Below are 17,778 nucleotides of genomic sequence, written 5' to 3' on the forward strand. Positions count from 1 at the left end.
TCTTATCCTCTTTAAGTAAAGTAAAGACTTACTTTAGTTACTGGTTTAGTGCAGGGAATCAGACTTATTCTTTCCAAGTATTTCTTCCATATTCCTTCTGCCAGTATCACTCAGCAATCCTTTTTTCTTTGTGGTTTATATTAGCCTAGCATATTGCTTAGTATAGATTATCTTGGTCATTATAGATTTACAACTTATCCCTTTACCCTTGGGGACATTCTGGTTTTTTTTCCTTAATGAGTTCAAAGCCTGACTTAAATTCTTTCTCTCCCTGTCAATTCCTGTCCTCATACTATGAGACTTCAGCATGTGTTGGTGCTTCTCCCAGTGTTCCCTTTCCTTAGTTTACTTAATTATCACCACCTGCTCCCTTGCTTTGCTTCAGTTCCTCCTAGAGATGTCCTCTCTTTAAGATGCTCTTCCTTCTCTTTTTTGCTTCTTAATTTCCAAAAGTTTCTTTAGCTCAAATCTTATGTCTTGCAGGAAGCTTTCCTTGGGTGTCTCCATTGTTAATACCTTTCCCTCTGAGATTACAGATTGTGTGTGTGTGTGTTGTATGTCCCTAATTAATATATTTTTATTTCCATTAGACTGTGAACTTCTTGAGATCAGGGACTTTTTTTGAATTTCTTGTATTCCTAGCATTTAAGACTAACTAACAGTGAGAAAACTTGACTAGACTCCTGTAGTCTTTGGTTTCTTACCTAAGGCTTTTTGATCTTCGGAGATACTTTTAGGTTCTTTTTGGTGGTGTCATGCCCATTGTGACACCTGACCATTGAAACTGGAAAGTAATCATCTATATTAAGCATCAAATTCCTGCAGATTCCATTGTAAGGTCTTCATCTCCTATTATATAATATCTCTCTTCTCCCATAGAAAGGCTCTTTGTTGGAGCCCCTCTCACCAGTAAACTTATTTCCCTCCCTTCATGGAAAAATAACTCTTGAAGTCTTTCAGGAAGAGGAGGGACTACAGGAGAATAGTGGGGGCAATGGGATTGAAACATAGGGAAAGAAAAGAGGGAAATAAGTTTACTGGAATGCATCACATTTGTCCTCTAGTTCTTCTTTTCCTTTCCCCATTTATGTACTTTGCTGTTCTGCAATTTAATCTCTCCTTGCAAAAAAACAAACCCAATTATTTGCCAGTAGATAGGGTATTGTAAGGTTTAGTTCATGAAGTTTTGATCCTGTTCCCGCAGAATAACTTCTTTTACTTTACCCTTGTCTCTTTGTGTACTTTTGTTTATTTTTTATACATTTTGTTTTTCCCCAATTAAACATGAAAACAATTTCAACATTTTTTAAAATTTGAATTCCAAATTCTCTCTCTCCTTTCTTTCTCTGTCTTTTGATTACTTTTTCTGAAAGCTGCCTTTTCATATCCTTTGCCCATTTATCAATTAGGGAATGGCTCTTATTTCTCTAAGTTTAACCAGTTCTCTATATATTTGAGAAATAAGTTGAGAAACTTGTAAAAAATTTTCACAGTTATGTTTACTATGTATTTCCCTCCATCCTTATTTACCTTATTCTTTCCTTTTACCCTCTCTATCCTAAAATTTGTTTGCTTCTGACTACCAACTCTCCTAATACACCTTTATGTTTATTAACCCAACCCCTCTTCTTATCCCCTTCCCCTCCTGCTTTCCTGTGGTGTAAGATACATTTCTATAACCAGCTGAGTGTGTACATTATTCCCTCCGAGCCAGTTCTGATGAGAGTAAAAATTCATACACTATTCCCTGTATACTCTCATCTTCTTCTCCGCTGTAAAAACTCTTTTATACCTCATTTATATGAAATAATTTACCCCCTTCTATCTCTTTTCCTTCTCCTAGTACATTCCTCTTTTTCACCATTAATTTGATTTTTTAAATAATCATTCCATCATTTTCGACTCAAATCCATGCTCTCTTGTCAATGTACTCTCTTTCTGACTGCCCTAATAATGAAAAGGTCTTAGGAATTTACAATTTACTGATTTTCCCGTGATGAAATATAAACAGTTTACTCTTACTGAGTCCTCTATAATTTCTCTTTCCTGTTTCTCTTTTTATGCTTCTCTTCAATCTTGTTTTTAAAAGTCAGAATTTCTTTTTAGCTCTGATTTTTTTTTTTCATCAAGAATGTGTGAAAATAATCTGTTTCATTGAATGACCATTTGTTGCCCTGAAGGATTATTTTCAATTTAGCTGGGTAGGTAATTCTTGGTTGTAATCATCGTTCCATTGCCCATATTCTAACCTCTCTGATCTTTTAATGTAGAAGCTACTGAACCTTATATTCTATGATTCCATAATATTTGAATTGTTTCTTTCTGGCCCTTGTAATATCGTCTTCTTGATCTGAGAAATCTAGCATTGAGCTATAATATTCCTGGAAGTTTTATTTTTGGTTCTAGGACATTAGGACAGTTTTCCTTGATAAAATCTTGAAAGATGATATCTATCTTTTTTTGATCATGACTTTCATTTTTTTTTTTTTTGCTTTGTTTTATTGTTTCTTGATGTCTCATAGTCATTAGTTTTCACTTACCCAATTCTAATTTTTAAAAACTTATTTTTTTCAGGAAGCTTTTGTACCTCCATTTTTATTTGACCAATTCTATATTTTAAGGAACTCTTCTCTTCTTTTCATTGAATGTTTTCATATCTTTTTCTGTTTGTTTAGTTCTGCTTTTTAAGGCATTTTTCTCTTCATTGAATTTCTGTACCTTTTAAAACATTTGGTCTGTTTTGTTTTTTGAAGTATTATTTATTTTCTTCAGTATTTTTGATGCCTCCTTTACCAAGCTGTTAACTTTTTTCATTATTTTCTTATATCACTCTCGTTTCTTTTCCCAATTTTTCCTATCTCTTATTTGAGTTTTGACATCCGTTTTTACTTCTTTCATGAGTTCTTTTTGATTCTGAGACCAATTCATATTTTTCTTGGAAGCTTTGGATATAGGAGTTTTGACTTTGTTGTCTTCTTCTAAGTTTGTTTTGATCTTTTTTGTCACCATAGTAATTTTGATCAGGATCAGGATTTTTTTTGTTGTTGTTAGCTGATTTTCCTGGCTTATTTCTTGATTTTTAACTTTATGTTAAAGTTGGACTTTACTCCCCAGAGTGGAGGAATCACGTCCCAAGGATCAGGTTCTTTGTGTAGCTGTTTTGAGAGCTAGATCTGGGAGCATGAAAGTTTTCAGGTTTTCCAAGGAATTGTGATATGAGGAAAGGTGGGTTTACTCTTTTACCTGTGTTCTGGTCTGTGAGTGACTCTTTTCTGCCCTGTAACTATGACCATCCCCAGTCTACTGTAACCACAAGCTCTGGTGTGCTTATGCTCTTCCTCAGCTTCAGACTGCATCCTGGGACTGGAACCAGAATCCATGTGTGGGCAATAAAAAAGAGTTTTGCCCTCAGTGCCAGCAAAACATGAAGAGTGGTATATATGTGTATCTGTCTGCCTGCCTTCCTGTCTTAGAAAGTAATGATTTGGGAAATGGGGATAAAGGGAGAGTGTTATGATTAAATTGAGTTGAATTGGTTTAGAAAAACTAGATTGAAATATGAAGTGGAACCAGTTGCTTTGATACTGCATGATTCATTCTTGATGCTCCTTTTACTTTTGGCTCTTACAGTTCTTTGTTATGTTGTTCTTCCAACTAGCTGGGACATGACCCAAGTCTAATATCTTACTTTGTGTTTTCCCTATGACTTCTGCCTCTTTGTGTGATTATGTGTATGTGTATGTGTATGTGTGAGTGTGCAGTCTACTTTTTTGCCCTTCAAAATGGACTCAACTGAATTGGTCTTGAGAGATCTGCAGTTTATTCTGCTTGTTTCAGCACTTGTTCTGGGGCATGACTATGGTCTCAAAATAAAACCTATGTGTTGGAAGGTGATCCACACTTACTGGTGCCAAACTATATTTTTAACCCACCAAAAATTGTCCTAAGATTCATTAGACAGATCAAGCACTGATTATAGCTACTAGTTCTCCAGTGAACTCATACCTATGGCAGTATATAATAATTTGTTCATGTATTGAGAAAGTCTAGTTTCCCTAAATGCCCATAAATTATCATGGGTTTCCTTAAGAGGCAAAAGTATTATGCTATACTTTAAAAGTATTTTGATATTTAATTGTTCTTGTCTGAATTTTATTTGCAAGCCTTATGCTTATAGATGCCATTTTAGGAACATAAAAATTATTTTATAGGGTTGATCTCATAAAACTTCCCTGGTTTCCCCTAATCCCCTGCTGTAAACATAGAAGGATTGAACTAAATTAACTCTAAGGTCTCTCTGCCTCCTCTAAAATTCTGTATTTTGTCATCTGTGAACATATCTGAATCTTTTTTTAAAGTTGGTTTTATTTTCAATCCATACCATGCCTTGGAATGGAGTTCCATTAGTGGACAAAGTAGAAATATTTTTATATGCCCTAAATTTAACACTTAGAAGTTTTTATCTCATTTCGGAAATATGAAATATCCATCTGATGTTCCAGAATTGGGTATCCATCTTATATATCTTCTTTATAGACTTCAGACATAGTCCTTTTCCTTCTTTGCCTTTTGAGATTAAAGACTTAAAATATGTTTACTCTTTCATTATATGTGAACTGTCATATGATAATGATCACCCATGTATCACCTTAGTCTTTTTAGTTCCTCTATTTGGACCTTTTCCAATATTTACCATGATGTATGGTGGCCAGTGTTTCAAGCACAAATACACCATGTTTTTTTTAATACATGGGGAAAATATCACTTTACAATTTTGTTTCTCTTTTTTATCTTTTCATACTGTAGCTTAACTTTCAAACTAACTGTAAACTTCAAGGGAGAGGGGCTAATTGTTCCAAATTGTGTATTTCTCATAGCATCTGTCCAAGTGCCCTATAAATTAGATACTTAATAAATGCTTGTTGATTGGCTGGATTAAGAGAGAATGTTTCATTTTTGTTTTTATTTAAGACCTAATGGAAAATTTATTTGTGAAATTTTTCTAGGTAGTAAATTTGCTCCTTAGCCATATATGTTTTAAAAAAAAAAAAAAAAGAAAGATAGAAATGGCAGTGTACCAAAGAGTCTCCGGTGACGTTTTGGATCATTTAATAAATTAAGCATGTTTTGTTCCTTAAGAATTTTTCACCAGAACTATTATTATTGTTTGAAGAGTCACACTTTATGCATATTAAAATGTATGGGGTTCAAACCAAATGTATCAACAAATTTATACCACATATCCAGGTTGTTTGTTTGCTATTTAAATCATGTTAGTGGTTTGTGGGTTTTTTGTTTTTTTTTTTAGTGGGATTTATTTGCTAATTTACTACTAAAATTATAAACTTTTTTTTTTTTTTTTTTTTTTTTTTTTGTGTCTTTCAGGTACAGAGCTCAGGGAATAAGTGCAAACAAATTCGTTGACTCCACATTCTATCTTCTGTTAGACTTGATTACATTTTTTGACGAGTATCATTGTGGTCACATTGACAGGGCCTTTGATGTAAGTTTGATGAGCTTTATTGAAAGTAGAAAGTAGCAAATGCCTTTGAAAACCCCAAAACAAATAAAATGCTACCAAGTCACTTGTTTAAGACATATATGGAATTTCATTTTTTTCAGTCTCATACTTGAGAGATATTTTTAAATCTCCAAATTTTCATTTTGTTTCAGTAAGATAAAATTAGAATTTTTTAATATGTAAAAAAAAAGAAAAAGAATAACCTTTAGGCACGTTTTAGAATTATTTCCATGATTTTAATATGGAAAAAATGAAATAGCAAAAATGTTTCATCCATGTTCTGTTTTTTTTTTTTTCTTTTTAGATAATTGATCGCCTGAAACTTGTGCCCCTGAATCAAGAAAGTGTGGAAGAAAGAGTAGCTGCCTTCAGAAACTTCAGTGATGAAGTATGCACTTCTCTCTTTCTCCTTTGACATTTCTCCCATTATAAAGTTTGATTTGTTTTGTTGCAACTAGCATTACAATATGTCATACATGTTCTCTTAAAGTAAATGGGATCTGTGTTGATCTAATTGGATTTGATTTAAGTACTCTGGTGTTGGGGGCAATTAGATGGCACAGTGAGGGGACTATGGGGCTTAGAGTCAGAAAGACAAGAATTAGAATCCTGCCTCAAACTCTACAACCCTGTGTCAGAAGCTATGTAACCCTGAGCAGGTAATTTAATGTTTCTCGGCTTCAATTTCTTTATGTGTAGAACAGGAATAATATTATCACCTGCTTCCCAGAGTTGTTGAGAGGATCAAATGGGATAATGCATGTAAAACACTTTGCAAGCCTTAAGGCAAGCTATTATCAGATGTCAACTTATTTCTAACCACCTGAAGATATTCCAATCAGGTAGAAAGGACAGAAATAGAATATGTAAATGGAGTTTATTGTCATTTCTCCTATAGAGTTTTGGAATTTTCCTGGATCCCTATATTGCCAAGAAGAGCTAAGTCTGCCATAGTTGGTCATTGCTATGTGCTGTTTTAAATGCACAAGTTAGTCTGTGTTCCTTCAAAAGAATATTTAGTGTAAAATTAAGTACGTATGAGAAACAATTTCACTTGTATTATGAATTTTCCCCATTTTAACTTTGTTTTTTTCTTTTTTAAAAAAACATCCATAAAAGATCTGTTCTTTTTTTAATAGAAGGGGCCAAGGCTGGCCTGTGATAAGAAGACTATGAGTGTCCCCAACCATGTCCCCCCCCAAATTCCTCATTAATGCTTAGAATGTAGAGAATTTTAAAAATAAAAGGGCCTTAGAGATCATCTGTCTAATTCTCTAATTTTATAGATTTTATATTACTTAGACCAGGAGAAGTTAAATGATTTGCTTAAGGTCACACAGTTAATCATGCAGTGAATCAGGTATCTTTATTAAGCATTTATTACATGTCAACCTTGGAGGTTACAAAGAAAGGCAAAAACAGTCTTTGCTTTCAAAAATACTCTAAGGGGATAGACAAAATGCAAATAAAGAGGTACATACAAGATACATGCAATTGAAGGAAAGTATACTGAGAAGGAAAGACTCAAGAGTGAGAAAATTCAAATACTCCTAACAGAGTAACAGCTATCAGTGCTTACTGATGGTTATTTTGTTTTCTTTCCAGAAAAAAAAAAAATCTATTTTCTTGATTGAAGATAAAGGCACAAAAATGGCAGGTGCCTCTTAGTGTGGAAGCCTAGTTGATGTCTTACTCTTAGTTTTAATTCTGATTGGCAGTATATGTCTGCCGACAATGCACTTTGAGCACACTGCTTAGTTGAGGACATTCCTACTATTAATGCTATATGCTCTTTTCCTTCTTCGATTTATTTCTTTGTTCTGCTTACATAGGTCAGACATAACCTGTCAGAAGTGCTTCTTGCCACCATGAACATCTTGTTCACCCAGTTCAAGAGACTAAAAGGCACAAGTCCATCTTCAACATCCAGACCTCAACGAGTTATAGAAGACAGAGATTCTGTAAGACCCTATTTTTCTCCAGAAATGATTCTGAGGAAATCATTTCTGGTTCTGCTATAAATGTGTGATTCTAACAGGTTTCTATTCTCCAGTTTTCCTATAATTTCTAAGCATTAACAGTTGATCTGTGTAAAGGAAATTAATTAGGCTAGTCTGTAGGATGAATCTTTGCATTAATGTTGTTAACCACTAGTTTTGGCTTTTTGTTTTTTTTTCAAAGCAAACAATGACCTTTCTTAAGTTAAGAAAATAGATGCTCTAATTTAAAAATAGCTCTTTTAAGAAGAAAAAGCTCAGTCTTGATAACAAAGCCATTTTCATTAAGGTGAATTTTCCCTCTCAATTCAAATTGCAGCCACGTAGTATATAATTCTTCAGAGTTTGTCGCCTCATGACTGGCCTCTGGTGATGATCTCTCATTTACCAAGGCTAGTTCTCAAATATCATTTAATGTCTCTTTTTGGACCTTTCCCAATTTAGTAGAATATACAAGAACTTGAAATCCACTAGCATAGCCATTGAAGCCCTTACCCATCATTATGTCCACATCATATCAAGGCATTAGAGTAGGACTTTTGACATCGATATTGTCCCTAAATATAAGGCTAATTTGTATTTGGAGTTTGAAAACTTCCAAATCACCTGAGCAGGCTCCTGATGCTGATATGTTAAGTTCTAGTTCATAAAAAGGAAACCACATCTGAAAAAAATGCTAAAACAGCCATAGTCCTAATACCAACATTACAAACTCTTGTGGCTTATGTTCTTATGTAAGAAATTAAATCAAACCTGTTTGCTTAGTAAGAATAAAGTATTTGATGTAGTAAAAATTTGGGGGCAGCTAGGGAGTGCAGTGGATAGAGCACTAGCCTTGAAATCAGGAGGACCTGAGTTCAAATCTGGTCTCAGACACTTAACACTTCCTAGCTGTGTGACCCTGGGCAAGTCACTTAACTCCAGCCACAGAAAAAGAAAAAAGAGAGAGAGAGAGAGAGAGAGAGAGAGAGAGAGAGAGAGAGAGAGAGAGAGAGAGAGAGAGAGAGAGAGAGAGAGAGAATAGGAAGGAAGGGATGTATATTAGTAGCCACAAGATGTACCCAGGCCATTTTTTTTTCACATTTTAAATGCATCATTTGAAAGCCAGTTAAATTGGCTGTAGTCCTAGGGCACCTTTTTTTCAAAAATGCCTAACCTTGTCCTGTTTACCATCATGAAATATTGCTTTGAGGATGGCGCTACCTACCCAGAAAACAGCTATTTGAATTTAAAGTGAAAGAACCATCTGATAATGTAGTCCATTTGCCATATGTCAAATACATTTTGTATTATATTGAAACAGCTGGGAACACATTTCACTCCAACTTCAAATCTAGCTTAATTATATTTTTGAAATAGAGTCTATTTATTTTTAATAAGGTTTTAGAGAACAACTAATGAGCACTTTTCTGGCATCTAAAATTTCCCTGTTGAGGCAGTTTACTCAGTTAACCTCATCTCCCCATTCTCTCCACAACCCTCCACTTCAGTTTTAAGCAGAAGTATTTCTTTTCCTCAATGTTCATCAGTTAATTGAAGAAAATGTTCTATATCTATATTTTCTTTCTCTATCTTGTCATGATTCCAGAGTGGATAATTTTAGTGTCTACCTTTTCATTCCAGTTAATGCTTTTCTTTTCTGTTTCCATATGGCTCTGGGGTAGGCATCAGATATTCATTCATATGGGACATTTGCAATTCCACAACCCTAAACTTAACATATTTATTTGTTAATTTTATATAGAAGTTACCACCCCAAGTTTCTTTGTTCCATATTCCATACTTTATTTTATATAGAGAGTAAGCATTACACCATTTTTAATTGCTAATGGATGTACTGCCATTTAAACTTACAGAACAATCACATCTCTGCTGTTTTATTTCCTGAGAGTATCATATAAACATCTGCTTTATTCTGGAAAAGGAGGCAACAGTCCTGACTACTCTAAAAGGATACCAAACTGGTCCTTTTATAGAGAGGAGGAACAGAAGGATAGAGAAAAGAGTAGGTAAAGGAATAGGAAGGGAAAAAAAGCTAAGACTGGATTTTCTGGGATGGAATGGTTTAAAAAAACAAACAAACAACAACATAAGAAATCAGCTCATTTGTTACAGGTAGCTTACATCCACTTAGGAAACTCGGTTCACTCAGTTTAACAAAGAGATAAATAAAATTATAGTAGATTTGACCACAAGACAATTGTTCTATAGTGTGTCAAAGCAGTGGTGCATTTTGAGGAGAATGGCTTGTTAATTTATAGACAGTCTAGGGCCTCCATCTATGACAAATGTAGATGATCCTGATTGCTAAATAATCCTTTTTTTTTTTTTTTTTTTTTTTCAAGGAAAGCTAATTCATTTAACCAGTTAAATTTTTACTGAACACAAGAATTAATAGCCATAATCTTAAGAACATAAGAAATGCTATACATGCTCAGCCAGTTCAGAACATGGTGGTAACTCTCTACATATTGATGCCATGTGTGAAAACTAACTCCGAGGGTTTTTTTCCCTCCCCTCTTTCTCATAGCAACTCCGAAGTCAAGCACGAGCATTGATTACGTTTGCTGGGATGATCCCCTATAGGACATCAGGAGACACAAATGCAAGACTGGTGCAAATGGAGGTCCTTATGAATTAAGAAAGTAATCACATGTTGTTACTAGTACATCAAAGAGATGGGCCCCATTTATTTTATTTTTTTTTCTATTCTGTATTTTTCTCAACACAAATAAATTTCTTTGATTTGTATTTCCTTTTAAACATCCTTTTATTTTCATTGTTTTGTCTTTTTAAATTTTTTTAAGTTGTTATTTCTGTCTTGTAGAAGAGCTGTTAGTAGGCCTACACCATTGAGAGAAAAGAAAATAGATTTGATTTGGGGAAATTAAAAGTATGAAAATTTCATCAAAAGGAGCAAACAGCATTTGGGAAAACACTGTTATTGAATGTTTAGAGACTAGGACACGTGACATTGATCATCACTACTAATAACAGTTTACATTTATGTAATTCTATATAAACTCCATTTAAATTATATAGACTCCAAAACTATTTTCTATCTGTCATTATCTCATCTCAGTATCACCATAGCTCAGTGCAGTAGGGAGGGGAGTATGATCACTACCTTTTATAGATGAGGAAACTCAGGCCCAGAGAAATTAAGATGGCTGAGTAGGGGCTTGAGAGCCTCTGTTTGCTCATAGGTGTCTGTAGAAGGTGAAAAGGAGAAAAACAAGTCTTTGGAGTTATAGATGTCAAGTTGATCATTATGGGATGAGGAAGAATGATTTGATCCTAGGTGGAAAGATTTAGGACTTAGTGATAAAGTGAAGAATAGGGATACTTTCGATAAGCCATCTAGTGTTTGTATTTCTGTATATACAGCCGGGAGATGCGAGACCTACTGAAGACCTGTTGTGAGGTCATTATCAAAATGAGGCTTTGATGTGTTATATAGAATTCATTTGCCTTTAACACTCCTCTAAAATCATGTCTGTATAACTAAAGAAATTGCTAAATAAGTCATCCTGATAGTACTTTTTAAAGGATAGAGAATGGACCGTATTATCATAATTTACCAAATGAAAATGTAAGGCAGTGCCTCTGAAGTTTCCATGTCTCCAGAGGAAAATGTGCCTTCTTCTGCAATCAAAGAGGAAACACTTGGTAGTTGATCAGTTTAGGATTGGCTAGGCTCCAGTTTATAGTTTTTCGTTTTTTGTTTTTGTTTTTTTGGTTTGTTTTTTTTTTTTTTTTTTTTTTTTTTTTTTTTGAAGAAAGATACTAAAAGAAGACAGGGGTCAAAATGATTATAGATCATTGTTCAGAGGTGGGAATCAGATTTCAAGGGAAATATTATATTCCTTTAATTTTCTGAAGCCAGCCCTGGCTGCCCATATTCCAAGTGAAATTTGAATTAGAACCTGTAAACTTTTTCCAAGTTGAATCTTCAGTTTTATCAAACTTAAGACATATGGAATGATTTATAAAATGTATTTGAAGTGGGCTTGACCTCCTGGAAACTCATGTTCATGAAACTCATAGTTTCAGGCTATGGAGCAGTTACTTTGTGTCATTCATTTAGTGATCCTTCATTAAATATGCAGTGCTCTAGAATACACTGGTGATATCCATCAGATCAGTGCTCAAATTAGCCATTAGTTTATATCACAGAATCAGAAATTTAGATCTCTACAGAATCTATCCAGTATGGTATTAGAATCTGAACCTTTAATTTCACAGATCAGAAAAGTGAGACTCAGAGAAAAGTGGTATGATTTGCCCTGATTCACATAAATGGTCAACAGCAGAGTAAGGATTGACTCCCAACTCCAGTGTTCTTGCCACTATGCTAAGTGGATAATTCTTCTTTATTTAGCCCTTGAAATTTTATAAAGAATTTCACATACATTAGCTCTTTTGGGTCTCACAACAGTCCTATGGGTAAGTATTATTGTTTCCTTTTTATACAGAAAAAAAATCAGCCTCAAAGAGAATAAATTATTTTCCCATAGAGAATAGTATGAGCCAGGTGTGGGATTTGAACCCAGTTCTTCCTGTTGCCAAGTCCAGAACTTAACTATGCCACTGCCTCTGGGACAAAGCCTAAGGACTCTTTTTAGAAATGTTTTTAGATCCACAGAATAAAATATATAGGATTATGGAGGAAAACAGTTATGTTGAAATAGTTGTCATTTTTTAAAATATGAGTTCATAGACTCCAGCTTAAGAACTCTGCTTTCATTTGAATAGAATTTTCTCACATTCTGAATTTCTCAGTGACAGATTCGTAGTTTTTATGTACAAATTAACCAATAGCCTGCTTATTACTTTTCAGCTTTATATATGTGATCATTGTGTTTTTCCATTAAGCATTCAAATCTGTCTCTGCCTCATTAAATGTCTGCAAGATTTTTTTTTAACCATAATTTTATATCATCTGGGAGATTGTACATTTAATGCCAAGGTAGAAAAGAGAAAACTACTCTTGCCAAAACACTGATAAATGAGGATTTTTAAATGTGTGACCATTTTATAATAAAGAAAGCTCTGGAGGTTAGATAAACTCTGTTATCAACGAATTGGAGGCACTAGATAATTTGCAAAATGTCTAATGGAAATGTACATTTTATTATCCAACTCATGGAACTTGATTTTTTAGCTCATGAACTAACCAGGGCATTTTCCTTGCAAGGAACCCTGAGATCATGTAATGACACTTGGGTACTTTTGGGTATACGCACTAAGTTCCTGCCTTCCTGACTTGTATTCCACTTTTTATTTGAATATCAGTGCATGTAGTTAATTTGCAAAGCAGCCAACTTTCAATTCTGCTACACTAATTACTTATATTCTAAATGATGAAGACCCTTTGCTTTATCTCCTGGGCCACTTTTTTTATCAATTTTACTATTTACCATTCCCTAGGGGAGAAGTGGAACTGAGTTATTTTATTATTTTTACCTATTTCAAGCTCAGGTGAAACTGCTAAAGAGAAAAGATGTTAAGATTATACTCTTAAATGGAGGTTTGGAATACACTTTGTTTTATTTGTCCATATTGCCATCAGTTCCCTTCCTACTGTATGTAATTGAAAATTGGCTGTGGTTCCAGATGTCTACACAAAATGAAGCACTATATTTACTTGTCAACCTGGGTATATTTGACAGACTGCCAAATGTCCTATGCCAAGGTCACATGTATTAGAAATATTTCCTGTCCTAATCTAGGGACAGGTAAACCAGTTTGTCTCAAAGGCAAGCGTTTGAAACCTTCCCTTACTTCTTGGCCTCTCCAGTATAGTATCCTGCACAGTACTAGCTGTGCAGTGATTACTTGGGAAAACTTACTTGTCTTGGTTCTACTTATTTCTGTTGCAACAGCACAAGAACTTGATACTTTCAAAAGTATCAAGTAGCCATCACCCCTGGGTCGTTTTAAGAGGAGAAAGTACAGGCTGCCCCTAATAGGGGAAGGAAATTGTAGAGGTAATAAATTTTGCTTTAGTGATGGGTCTTTTTTGTGTGTGTGAGAAAAGATTCTAATGGAAATCTGGCAATTAAATCTGCTTTGTGTCTCAGTTTTATTGCCTTTAACTTTGGTTTCCTTAAACTTCCAAGTCTCTGGTGGGGAGGATAGTTCTGGTTTCTGTTCTCTTATCCTAGTTAGAGGACAGGAGCAGGACTCAAGAAGCAGGGACACAACATGACAGGCAATTCACATTGGGTGGCCTGACTGTGTCTTCATTTGGGAAAGCTCTTTGCAATGCCAAGTTATTTGTGAGCCATTTGGATGGCGTATGCTGGTCCCATTCCAGCTGTCTCTGCTGGCACATGTCACACTGTTGAGGCCTTTGTCATATGGCATCAGATGATTGGAAGCACTTTTGCTAAAGTGGATTCCTGTGATTTGTTTCAGCCTCAGTGGTATTACAGACAATGAAAATTATATTGCAAGATAGATTTACTTTAGAGGGAAAGGAGGTACTAAATGGAATTAGGCACTGGAATACCTAGGAGAAGAGCCATACTATATGATTGTGTGCCCAGCAGTGACCTTGGCTATCATGAAGAGCATAATATTTTTGCATCAAGAATTTCAAATTAAGTGAAATTTGTAAATTGAGGGCGGGGAAGGAGAATGAGACATTCAAGGTCTTCTTGATTTGTGCTTTTTTTCTTGAGAAAAGAGACAAATGAACTTTTGTTCTATACAACCTGCCTTATTTCCATCTGTCCTTCTTTCCCTAATTTTTAATGTGTGTCACTGGTGTAATTGCAGACATTGTTAAGGATAATTGTAATTTGCATGATCTTTTCCATAAAACAGTTCCTTTTTAAGGATGCTTCCTTTCCAAAAATCTGAAAAAACTACTTGTTCTTTAGAATGAAAAATTCAGCGAAAAAGTTAAAACCTTGGGAGTAGAGAGATATGGGTTCTGATGACATCTCTGCTTCTACAAGTTATATGATTTGAGCAAGTCATTTCACTTTATTGAACCCCAGATCTCATTTCAAAAATGAAAATGGTTAAGTAGAATCATCAGTGGCCTTTTGTAGCTTCAAGATTTTAGGTTTCTAAACTAGAAAGTGCCTGAAAAATAAATCAGGAAAAATCCGTTTCTGGCCTATTAGGTTTACCAAAAAAATCTCTAGGTTCCCAGTTGACTACCCAGAACTAGTGCTAATTTTATTCCCTTAAATGAAAAAGGGATCTCAAATCATCTAATTTCAATCATCTGGACCAATTTAGGTATCCATGTAAAGGAAGTTAGATTAAATGATATCTGAGGTCCCTTGTAGCCCAATCTAGCCTACTTTGTCAGTACCACCTAAAAATGAGGTTACTGGAAATGAACACAGTAGCTGAGACTTATTGTGACCCTAGTAGGATATATGGTGAGACTATCAGCTTCCATGTTCTGGACATGCTATAATTCAAAAAGCAGCATAAAATGATGTTACTTTTTCTCTTGTATCATTATACTGGTAGTTCATATTGAATTTGTAATTAAGGAAAGTCCCTATATACATGTACTGTGTAAAGCAGTGTTTTGAAGCAAGATCCTGAAACTTAAATGACTGGCTTAGTTCTAGTAGAACTTAAGACACAATAGCAGTTTTCTCCTAAGAGGGATTAGGAGAAGATCCCACCCAACACATTTCAAACTACACCCTGTTAATTGTGATGTTTCACATTTTAGCTTTTCACAGTTTCACATTTAGATGTTCCACACTTAGAGAAAATCTAGATTGCTTTGGCCGTGGTATGGTGTTGAAAAGAGAGGGCCACACACCCCTGTCCAATTTTAGAAAAATGGTTTTATGTAACTGAGAAAAGAGAAGACAGAGGAAGCTATATCAATTGTACTTTTTAAAAGATTTCATTTAGTTAGATGCGAAGCTGGAAAGAAGCTAAGGTCATTTAGTCTGACCCCAACATAGGAGGAAATTAAAGCCCAGAAAGACTTAGTAATTAAGTGTTCATACTGGTAGTAAATATCAAGATTTGAGTTTATGAAGAGGTCTTCCTGATTCCAGGCCAGGACTCTTATCTACTGTATCACCTAGCTGCCCTAGTTGAGACACTTTACAACACTGTCTTCCACTAAATTCTTGCTTCTTAGCATCTGTTAGTGGTCATATTTTTATCCATAACAAAGATATGTCTATATTGTGACACTTGTAGAATAGATAGGAAATGTTTGTTTATGGTGATAAATACAAGGTAGGTGGGCCCCTCCATGGAGAAGTGGGCCGCCTCATTCTAGAGAAACTGCTTCATTCTCCCTATGTGGTACCTACAAGGGAGGATGGTCTTTGGTGCATGCAAACAATGTGCTAGCTGTGTTAATGATGTTATGACTGCTGTCTCTTTTTGTGGCTGGGAAAGGCTGTTGTGGGATCATGTTATTCCATTAGCATTCTCAGCCAAGTCCCAAACTGGAATGAGGAGAGGAGAGGTAGCTCAGCCAAGCTGCCATCTCAAAATGAAGCAAATTATCACTTCTCTCATTTTTTCCAGCTTCACTCTAGCCTTGTTAAATACAACATGTGAGTGTCACCTAGAACTTCACCAGCTGGTGTTGCTCCTACCTGCCAATGAAAAACACAGGGCCAAGCACTTGACCTTGGGGTCCCAGAAGGCAGCCCTTTGCCATGTAAAGTCCCCCAAGGAGAGGCTGGGTGCTCACTTTTTGGAGATAAAGAAGGTACTTTCCTTTTGGGAGTTGGAGTTTGGATTATATGATCTGTAAGGACCATCCCACTTTTAAGATTATGTGATTCTTTATTTTATCCTCACCCCAGAAAAGCAAAATCTTGTCCCTCATCCATACCTCAATGTTCTTATTGGTGAAAAAGGAAAGTTGGATTTGATAATCTAAAGTTCTTCCCAGGGTTAAGGCTATATAATCATCTTCAGGTCTGCCACCCTAACCTTGTTACAATCAATTTAAGAGGAATTCTTTTTCTTATTATTTTCTAGTGTCATAGGTAATTAGTACTGTCAGATTTTTAAAGCCTTCCTAATTTTTTAATATAATTTTCCCTAATTTTTTCTATGTCCTCAGAACTTTTTTTTTTCTTGAGTGTTTTCTTGAGGGCACCCCCATTTGACAAGAAGATAAACACTAAGCAAAGGAATTTGCCCAAGGGCTTAACTTTACAGAAGTTAGTGACAGAGCTGAGTTTGGAACCCCTAATTTGTTTCCACTGGGTTACACTGAAATGATAGTTTGTCATGGAGCCATAAGAATTTAAAGTTAGAAGTCATTTAGTCCAAACTCTCTACCATATTTCCAACAAGAGATCATCCAGCTGCCTCTTAGAAGGGCCTCCACTAATGAGGATCTTCTTACTTTTTTCATAGATCACAGAGAAAGAGGTCAGAGGGATCCAAGATGAGGAAGCCAAAACCTAGGAGAATGAAGGGGTTTGCCTGAAATCAAACAACTAGTAAATATCAGTGCCAGGATTTGAACTCAAGCCCTGTGGATTCCAAATATATAGGAGTGCTCTTTGTACTGCATCTTGGGCAACTTTCTCACTTGCCCTCTACACTGGTTAGAGGAAGAAGCAGAGATTAGGCTAGTAATAACTGATATCCCAGACCCCCACCACTCAAGTGCTACAATGCTAGGTCAGAGATGTCTGTCCCCTATAGGTATGTAGTCTTTAATTGCCATCCTGGAGAAATGGAAAATGAGTCCAATTAAGATCATTCTGATAAGAAATATACTACTGAGGGTTTCTTACGTTAGCAGGTTAATAAACTTAATAATTTAATAAAGCTTTTGCTCAAATATTAGTGTGAACATGTATATAAATAGATTCTCTAGGCATTAATCAGCTTCCACTATTTGAAACCTTTATTGCCCAGTTATTTGGTTCAGATCTATACTGTATGTCCAATGGGATCCAGCTTTTTGAGAGAAATAATAAATTTCAAATCGGAGGAGGGCCATAGAAAGCATTTAAAATATTTCCTTATTTATGATTTTTAAAATGGTGAGAATTGTATTAGGATAGTTCTGTTAAATTAAAATTGGCCTCTGGAAAATTTCAGTCATTTTTTTCAGCCATACTACTCAAGAAAAAATAAATAAGCATGTGCTGGATTTTTTTTTTTTTTTTTTTTTTTTTTTTTGGTTTGTTTGGGAGGGAAAAAAAGATATCCCACTGAAATTCATAGGTATAACAGAATGACTGCACTTCCCCAAATTGCTTTTTTGAGGAGGAGGGATATAGTAAAGCTCCA

At 35.1% G+C, this 17,778-nt stretch overlaps 1 protein-coding gene across 5 annotated transcripts in view; it reads left to right on the top strand.

The window, feature by feature from the left end:
* Positions 1-10,281, top strand: part of NUP93 (nucleoporin 93) — a 122,177-nt gene extending 111,896 nt beyond the window's left edge. For all 5 annotated transcript variants that reach the window (XM_074293473.1, XM_074293472.1, XM_074293477.1 and 2 more), the window contains 4 exons: positions 5,386-5,503; positions 5,826-5,909; positions 7,354-7,482; positions 10,049-10,281. In XM_074293473.1, coding sequence (XP_074149574.1) covers positions 5,386-5,503; positions 5,826-5,909; positions 7,354-7,482; positions 10,049-10,159 — 442 coding nt within the window. In that variant the 3' untranslated portion in view covers positions 10,160-10,281. The remainder of the gene's footprint in view (positions 1-5,385; positions 5,504-5,825; positions 5,910-7,353; positions 7,483-10,048) is intronic.
* Positions 10,282-17,778: the final 7,497 nt, after the last annotated feature.

Source organism: Sminthopsis crassicaudata, chromosome 2 (assembly GCF_048593235.1).
Source record: "Sminthopsis crassicaudata isolate SCR6 chromosome 2, ASM4859323v1, whole genome shotgun sequence".
Classification (NCBI taxonomy): domain Eukaryota; kingdom Metazoa; phylum Chordata; class Mammalia; order Dasyuromorphia; family Dasyuridae; genus Sminthopsis; species Sminthopsis crassicaudata.